This window comes from Triticum urartu, chromosome 4A (genome assembly GCF_056163025.1).
Source record: "Triticum urartu cultivar PI428250 chromosome 4A, HENAU_Tu73, whole genome shotgun sequence".
NCBI classification, from domain to species: Eukaryota; Viridiplantae; Streptophyta; class Magnoliopsida; order Poales; family Poaceae; genus Triticum; species Triticum urartu.
In genome coordinates, this window is record NC_141876.1 from 403,642,408 (window position 1) to 403,651,263 (window position 8,856).

General features: G+C 39.8%; 1 protein-coding gene across 2 annotated transcripts; it reads left to right on the forward strand.

Moving 5' to 3' along the window:
• The first annotated feature begins 3,194 nt into the window (after positions 1 to 3,194).
• LOC125551748 (chromosome-associated kinesin) lies at positions 3,195 to 8,200 on the forward strand. 2 transcript variants are annotated; one of them, XM_087518480.1, is made up of 9 exons: positions 3,195 to 3,410; positions 3,864 to 3,930; positions 4,024 to 4,113; positions 4,711 to 4,818; positions 6,903 to 6,955; positions 7,259 to 7,395; positions 7,501 to 7,565; positions 7,705 to 7,763; positions 7,856 to 8,200. In XM_087518480.1, exons 1-9 carry the CDS (start codon positions 3,321 to 3,323, stop codon positions 7,943 to 7,945), a joined length of 759 nt encoding a protein of 252 aa, XP_087374606.1. In that variant the 5' UTR covers positions 3,195 to 3,320; the 3' UTR covers positions 7,946 to 8,200. The 2 variants fall into 2 exon arrangements, with proteins under 2 accessions (XP_087374606.1, XP_048571009.2); XM_048715052.2 differs by lacking the exon at positions 4,711 to 4,818 and having other exon boundaries at positions 3,197 to 3,410.
• The last annotated feature ends 656 nt before the right edge of the window (positions 8,201 to 8,856 follow it).

The following is an 8,856-nucleotide window of genomic DNA, read 5'->3' on the forward strand; positions in this document are numbered from 1 at the left end:
GCTGCAGTGAGGCGCGCGGGGGCCGTTGGAGCTCCGGCGAGATTGCAATGAAGCGCCGCCGGGCACCGCCGGAGCTGCAGTGAGGCGCCGCGGGGGTCGTTGGAGCTTTGCCGCCAGACGGTGCTGCGAGGTGTTGCCATCGAGCTGCTGCGCTGAGTGGTGCTGCCCATGGGAGCTGGCTGATCATAGTGCTGCAGAGCGTCTAATTGGACGGCTGTGGAGGCGGCTTATTTTTTACACAAATCATCCGGATGATTTGTAGTACCGCCCTTTAGCATAGGGCATGACCATGTAGCATATCCATGCGTAAATTTGCTATGCACTTAATTAATATTCTATGTTTTCTTATAGATAAAAAGAATAAAAGCATGTACATAACATATATGACAATTAATTATGATGTTATTTTCAATATAAAAATAAGATCATTATACATAAATATAGTATGTCAGGTTGTCGTGCTAAATTTAAGTGTGTAGTGTTTGCACAAAATCATCTTTTTTATTAAGTTACATAGACGCTTATTTTTAGCTCATTTCTTTTTGAGTCGCTCTTGAGTTGAGCCTAAAAATGAGTCGATCTCCATTGATTCATGAGCCTTGAGTTTAAATTTATTGTTCCCTTAAACTGGGTATCAAGCGTCTCATTCTTTTTTTTTGAAATGAAGTGTCTCATTCTTGGATAACTAGATCTTATTCCTTCGAGGTTTAATTTGTGTATCATTTTCCTAGTTTTCATTTAAAAAATTCTACTTTGGAAATTATTGTTTTTATAGATGTACATGCGGAAAATGTTACAAAGCCACCAAGCGGGGCCTAGAGAGAAAAAGAATATAGACCATGAAGAATCCTTTCTGTAGGAAAAACTGCACCCTAAATTTTTGTTTGGAATTAGCATTTGTTTTAAATGAATTGAAAAGTATTAACTATGCCTGATAGGTGGGCGGTGCTTTTCTTTTGAACAGAATACAGAAGCAAGCGCTCATACACACGTGCATGCACTCACTCATATGAACGCACATACGCACACCCTACCCCTATGAGCACCTCCTAAAGACTGAGCGGGCATATCATCTTGAAACTTACAAAGTCATCGTAGGAACCTCGTCATCGACGGGAATGTCTCATCCCACTGAATGCGCATCGCCTGAAATCCTGACATAAATTTAAGAATAAATGCGAGCACCAGGATTTGAACCCTGATGGGCTGGGGATACCACAATCCCTTTAACCATCCAAGCACGGATTGGTTCGCATGCTAATATGTATCGCCTATACTCTTTTTTTTAGGGGATGTATCGCCTATAGTCTTTTTTTTTGAGAAAAAATGTATAGCCTCGAGTCAACCTCATGGAAGGACCGCTGACACTTAGCACCCGTTAAATGGGCCAGGCCCGGCGTGCATAACGAGCGCTCGCTTACGTCGGCTCACCTGTTGCGCCAGCCCGCCAATCTGGCTAGCCTTGCTAGTTGTTTGTCACTTCCCCCCTCTTTTTATATTCAAGATTTTTTACTAACTCTATAAAACATCTTGAATTTTAAAATGTTCAGAAATTTTAAAATATTCACAGATTTAAAAATGTATTTATGATTTTGAAAGAAAAACATGAATTTTAATTCTATTTCCAGTAATTTGATGTTCAAGAATTTTAAGAATGTTCAGAAAATGTTAAACAATTCATAATTTTTTTAATTTATATTTTTTCATGAATTTTATAAATATTAAAATTTTGAAAAATATTCACAAATTAAAAATTCACTATTTTCTAAATATTCACGAATGAAAAAATATTTGTGAATTTTAGAATATATTCACAAATTTAAAAATGCTCTCAAACTTCAAAAAATGTCCATGAACGGAAAAACATTAATAAAGTAAAAATAAAAATAAAAAATAAAATAAAAGGAAAGCGTAAAATCAATAGTGAAAAACACTGGCATGACAAAGAAAAAGAACCCAAATGTTCCTAAGACCGGGCTTAACCTTCCAAAAGTGCTCAATAGCAAACAATGCGCCTCAATGCTCTTAATATGCTAACCCACGTCGGACGCTAGGCAACCGCGCGTGATATGTATGCAATCAGGAATCAGCAATACATCCTTCACGGAAAATCACTAGTTAAGGGATGTTCGGTGCAAAGTTATCGTGAAACGCCTTTGGTGATGACAAGTGGCGTAATGAATATGTGCCATTTGTCACCTTCAGGGGATGTTTTGGTGGATTTTTCTTCCACGCGCGGAACGAATTTGAGGATTGGTGCATGCTTTTTTCTTCTATAGATCCATTTTTAAGAAGAAATATCTCATGATCTCATCATGAACCATTTCAACGTTGCCTTTCTCACGTTGAAACCATCAAATTAGATTTCATGTTGATATATTTGATGAACCTTTTTTGACATAACTTACTCTTCCAATGAGAATTAACAAGTACTCACAACTAGCATTAATCCATGGTGTGAATATGAATAAACTTGTCTTCCCACAAGCAACACACCATGAATTAACATGTGCTCTCACGAGAGCACATCTGTGCTGCCCGCGGGAGCATGCCTATGCACAAGAAAAAGAGCTAAGATAACCCAAAAAACTAGAAAAACCTTTTTTTTTCACAAATCCAAAAAATGGACCCTCCTTAAAAAACAAGGAAAACCAGGGAAAAAAATCATGCACACTTCCTCATATCGTCTTGCTCACCACGAGGGCTTGTCACCTGGCAAGCTTCCACGCCCGTGGGTGCCTCAGAAAGTTCACTCAGGTTCGGGCACCCTCTAACTATTTGCTCTCATCATTTCTAAAAAAGTACAAGTATTCCCTTTGTTCATAAATATATATATTTTAAATATTTAAATATGGAGTACATACAGTCTGAAATGAGCGAACAAATACACTGAAATATATCTATATACATTTGATTCAATTTTTTTTGTAAATATCTTATATTTGTGAATAGAGGGAGCGGCTTCTTCTTAGGATCCTTGTTGCGACATAGTCGACTGCCTTACCTTTTTTTTTTCTTCTTTTTTCTTTTATATAAGATAGAGAGGCGCGTGGCATGAACGGACCGGGCCATGCATACCCCGCTTTTGTTTTTGTTCAAGGCTTCAACGCAATATTTGAAACTCTTCTCGGCCCACCGTTCAAGAAAAAAAAACTCTTCTCGGGCCACGATCGAACGGGCCTAAAATAGCACTACCCGAAGAAGGGAAGAGAACGCCCAAGGAGGCGAAGAGGAGAGAGAGAGAGAGAGAGAGAGAGAGAGAGAAAGCCCGAGAGATCCGCGAACGCACGGTCGCCGGAGAAACTGCGGGAGCCCATTCGATGGCGTCATCGGACACCGGCCGCACGCCGGCGCAAGGCGCGGAAGCCGCCTCCGCCTCCGCCTCCCCCTGGCCTCTCCGCAAGCTCCAGGTCTCGACCCCTTCCCGCCCCGTAATCTTACAGAAACTTGCAATGTCTCTTTACAAATCTTGGGCGGATTCGCGTGTTTCTGAGTGCCCTTCTTTATCTCAGATGTGATATCAGGTTGCATGGAATCACGTGTATAACTGAATCGAATCCGTCTTTAAGATGGTGTGCGTGAATTTGTGTTCTTCGGTTGGGATTCGATGGCAAAAATTACCAAGCTCTTCCTATTCCATTTTTGGGGTTAGAAAACCTATGCCTTGATGCATGCTGGTCTCGTCCCCGAACGATTTTATATTTGACTCTCATTCCTTTTGCACGCGATGCTTGTATAGCTGCACTCGCATCGGCTACACATTTTTATTGGCTAAACCGAGATGGTATTTCTATTTATTTATTTACTCCTAAATTTCCCTTTTTTTCCTGCCGCACTAACCCTCTTTCTGCTTGCATTTGTAGAGCTTTGCGCCAGGGCTGTGGTCACAGTACAAAGCCTACGAGGATGTGTTTGTCGAGAGGGCTAAAGGCAAGATCTAGCCCCCGCCCCTCCTCCTCATTGGGTGTATTTGTCTCACTATGATGGTTCCGCAATCAATACTTGGTTTTATTTCCATTTTAGTTACTATTTCGGATGCACTGGTTCTTGCGAGCAAGCATCAAGCGGAGGCAATTGGATGTGCCACTGTCGCAGGGTTCATCTTGTTCAGAGGTATATTTCAAGTGTTCTAATGTTATGCAAGACAGTTTGCAAATTAATTTATCAGCTCAAACCGTGTGGTTCCTTTTAAGGGTGATTTCAGAATGTTACTCCCTCCGTCCGTGAATGAGTGTACATCTAGCTTTTGTCTTATGTCAAAGTTTTAATACTTTGACCACCTTTCTAGGAAAAACTAAAAGCATTTATGGCACCAAATTAGTATCACTAGATTCGTTTTGAAATGTACTTTGATAATATATCAATTTGATGTCATATATGTTACTACTATTTTCTATAAACTTGGTCAAAATTTTAAAACTTTGACTTAGAATAAAAGCTAGATGTACACTTATTCGCGGACGGAGGGAGTATATATTAGGACACAAACTTGGTTATGTCATGTCTTTGAATACGCGCATAGACAAGAAATGGGATTCATCGGTACGAATTAGGGATTGAAGGAAAACTATATAGTTTCACAAATCCTGAAACCGGAGAACATGACCCATCAACAGGCTGCCAAGTTTCTTTCCATTTGTCTTGTTCCATATATCTATCCGGTTGTTCAGAAATGTTTAAACTGATTTTGACCTGAGAAATACTATTCAGGAGCTAACAGGTCAGATCATCGGATATATTTCCCTTTTAGAGTTGATGTCGCAAAACCTGTGAATTTGATGCATGCTCGCTCATGTCTATTCGTAGTCCGGGTTAATGGTTAGTCTTAATGAACATTTATTGCAGTTGCAATTGCAGTTGTTTTCTTCTTTATTTTTTGACTGAAATACAACTTATGTCATTTCCTAGACCAATTACAATTTTAGTGAAGAATTATCTCTTCTTTGGAGGCTTCAGAAGTTCTCTTTTAGCACCTGCCTAGAAAAAAGCTCCATTGTTTCGATGTAGTATCTTATTTATTGGAGTGTAGGCAGTATTCATGCCGCGTTAAAGTTCTTAAATCCTACCAGTGATTATAGTTTGGTGCCAGAGGTTATGCACATGCACTATATGTATGCATACCTTTCCGTCTGAGGGGTGCTTTGATATATCTTTATCTGATTACAAACCTGAGCTGATCCAAGCTTGAATCAAGCCAAGCTAGGTGTATCAGGTTCTATCTTGTTTGGTTTTTCTTGGTTTGCTAATTCCCTGTTGGGATGCAAACCCGGAAAATGGTACTTGGGAGATCTTCTTTGAGTTTGGCCACCAGATACATAAGAAAAATCTTTTTTTTTTCATGTAGTCTAGCTACCATTTATAATCTTAGCCTAAGACTCATCATGCGTTTGAAGATTCACAAATGATCAGTTGCCATTGAACTTAGTGTAGGTGAAACTTTCATGAGAAATGACTAAATTATTACTTATTAAACAGCTGATGATGCATTTTAATCACATGTCATTTACTCAAGTACTTCCTCTGTAAACGAATACAAGACCTTTTAGATCACTAAAGTTTACAGAGGGGGTACTTAGTAGCATCATCTGCTAACGGATATTTTACTTATAAAAATAACTTTTGACAAACCCTTGCGCATAAGTTGCATGTCAAGGGGTCCTGTATTTGGCGCTGATCCAGTGAAGTGGTCGATGTTCTCTTCCCACCTATGAAACGCCGATACCACTTGCAAAGCTTTTATATCCGCATTGGATACGTGTCCGGTACCGATACGCGTTTGATATTTATCCAACCAGTATCGGGAGAATTAAAATTTAAAATAAAGGCATGCAAATTAGATGCATATTGGATACAAGTGGATGCGGCCTAGTCAAATAAGGATTATCTAATGTTGGAGTATAATGCCCGGCCCTTTTCGTCAGTTCAGACTTTTGGAGCAACTGGCTGGAGCATGAATTCAATATGGTATCCGAGACAAGAGGTCTTGAGTTCAAGAACCTGCCAACGGAGTATTAAAATAAAAAGATTCTGCGGCCTACATCAATCCCACGTCTAAGGACTAAATAAGCCTAGATGCGAGAGGGAGTGTTGAAATATATTGCCCGCCTCTCTCCACCAGTTCGGACTGATGGGTGAACTAGTTAGGTGCATAAACTTGCAACCAAGAGGTTCAGGGTTCAAAGCCCAGTAAACGCAGTAAATAATTGCGGCCTGCCCTCGCTTCCGCTGCCCACGTCATAAACTACAAAGGAGCATAGACGTGAGGGGAGTGTTGGAGTATAATGTCCGGCCCTCTCCCATAGTTCTTTGACCTGATTCTCTTGCCTCCTCTGTCCTGACTTCCAGTCCCACCCCAGCCTGTGACAAGCTTGTATTGAATTCCTTTCACCATCCCAACGTCTCACCCACTGTTCCTCCTGCAGACCACTGACCCTAAACAACTGGCATTTCATGTCCAGCTATGCCACATGATTTTGCTATTCATTTTTAGAGTTAAGTATATCCCAGATCAGCATTTTGGGAAAAAGGCATATCCCTTTAGTCATGTTGCCGCAATACTGATACATTTATGGTAACATAACTAAACAGATCACAGTGCCCTTACCAATGATCGAGGATCAAGCAATACAAGAAAAGCCAAAGCAGAACTTGGGGTTTGTGAATGCTATGCAGATTAACAAGTGGGCTGAGGTTTGGGTTTAATTGTGTTGATTGTGCACTAGATTTATTAGGATTGTGCAGTTACATATAAAGGTGGTGCACATTGCAAGTGTATCCCTCTTACAACTTAACAAGAAATAACTCAAAAGTGGCCCTCTCCCTATTTCAACTGAAATATGGTTGTTTTCTTGATAGAACAATGGTTTCTTTTGTCTCAAAGCTAATGAATGTTGTACCATCAGGCCCTCGGAGATTTTTATACCGCAATACTCTGGGTCGTTTTAAAACTGAGAAGGTACAGTGCCCGCAACTCTGATTATGCTAATTTAAATTTTATTGTACATCTGTAACATATTAGGTTTCGTTTGTTCAGTACTTCTGAATATTCGTTTATTTCGTTACGGTTGAATCATGTAACAGTGGTTTCTCCAAGTACTCATGCTGAAAAATGCTTTCTGTTTTCATAGTCATGACTGAGTTTCAGTTATTCGGTAACCAACCTTGTCTAACATGGTCATAAAGATGAGAACCATGACATGCATACATTCTTTTCCTTCACGGATGTATATGATGATGTCCTCACATATAATTTTTGTAGGATTTACTGAATGATGTTGAACAAAGTATGATCGAATACAAAACATCTATTGAGAGCTTGAGAAAGGATTCCAAATACACCCTGGACAAAGTAGTCATTGGTGAAAGTGATCTGCAGCGTGGCCGAACTGATTTGAGGTAGTACACATGTGGTGCTTTTCTAATCATCTTCTGTCATTTCCTTGAACAACGCCATACTTGAGAATAATCTACATCTAAATGTTATGCTCATGAATTTTGCAGATCTACTGGTAAGCAAATCCAGTCCGTTATAAGATCTATTTACAAAGCAGAATCCACAGCTGCAGGTATTGAATTCTTCTTCAAAGATTGATGGTCCTTTTAGTATGGAAAACTTTGAAACAATGTATGTGTAAATAAGAGCCTATACACATCATTTGACTGTTTCTTTATTAAATTTGTTCCATATTGTTCTTGGGGCCCTAGGTTTGATGGATCAACTAAGAATTATTCCTACAAGACAGTCTCTTGAATTGCGAGCAGAGGCAAGTGAAATAACTCCTATGTAAAAAAAAACTTATTCACTGACTATTATGAAAAGTTGCTTTCAACTTAGCATGCTCTTTTCATCTTTCAGGTGGCTTCCATGGCCTCTGGTTTGAAAAACCGGAGACATGTCCTGGAAGAAAGGGTGAACCGTATATCTGAATACGGTGTCCGCGTCTGAATTTCGGCATAGAACCGCTCCTGGGCCCCTCCATGGAATAAACTCAATTCACTAAGAGACATGCCACTGATTAGACAAGCAACATCTTCTATGGATTATAACCTTGTTTCTGTTGGCATTTGAATACGGGGTGATCAAGATTACTCGCACAACCATCGTTAACTCCCCCATTTACTATTGCTTGTGTTGAGCATTGTTCACTATTGCGTCTTCCATCTGCACACATAAGAAAGGCTTAAGCTATGTGCTTCGTCATTTTGCCTCCTGTTAAGAATGAATGTCATTCTAGTCTGGAAATAAAGAGCACGTTAATCTGTCCTATAAATGTACTCGCTGGAATTTGGACGATCAACTCTGTATGAATAAAACACATGAACAAAGCACAAACAATCCGCATGCATATAAGAAGCCAGCAATATGAGTTCAGCCAAAAATGTGAGTATATGCATAATAAGGCAAGAACAGGAGTTAAGCCAAAAATATGACTATGCAAAGAAGCCAAAGTTGCGAGTCTATCTCTGCGCACAATGACAAAATAAAGCTCAAGCGTTGGAATTGTCTATAGATGTTATGCTGATGTACGGCAGGCAACATCCATGCACTGCTATAAAAGGAGGAGTCGTGAACGTGGATATCGGTAGCAGAGGGAAAGAGGGGAAAATATACAGGAGCTCCCGGGTGCCACACATCCTATATGAAAGTAGCATTAAGAAAATATCAGGAAATTTCACGGTAGAAGCGGCAGCTCTGCTTAAAGGACTGAAGCTAGCAAGAGATACGGGATGCAATAACTTGATGGTGAGATCGGATAATATCACGGTGGTGGATGCATTTAGATTCAATGAAAGTTATTCTATGGTGGCAGCGCCGGTTCTTGATGAATGTCATAGTTATCTAGTAGATTCAATGTC

Excerpts from the sequence above, each read along its gene's own strand:
- LOC125551748 (XM_087518480.1), top strand. The coding sequence starts at position 3,321 with ATGGCGTCATCGGACACCGGCCGCACGCCGGCGCAAGGCGCGGAAGCC. Across the intron at positions 3,411-3,863 it reads GGCCTCTCCGCAAGCTCCAG|AGCTTTGCGCCAGGGCTGTG; the intron begins GTCTCGACCCCT and ends TTGCATTTGTAG. Across the intron at positions 4,819-6,902 it reads ATTCGTAGTCCGGGTTAATG|GCCCTCGGAGATTTTTATAC; the intron begins GTTAGTCTTAAT and ends TTGTACCATCAG.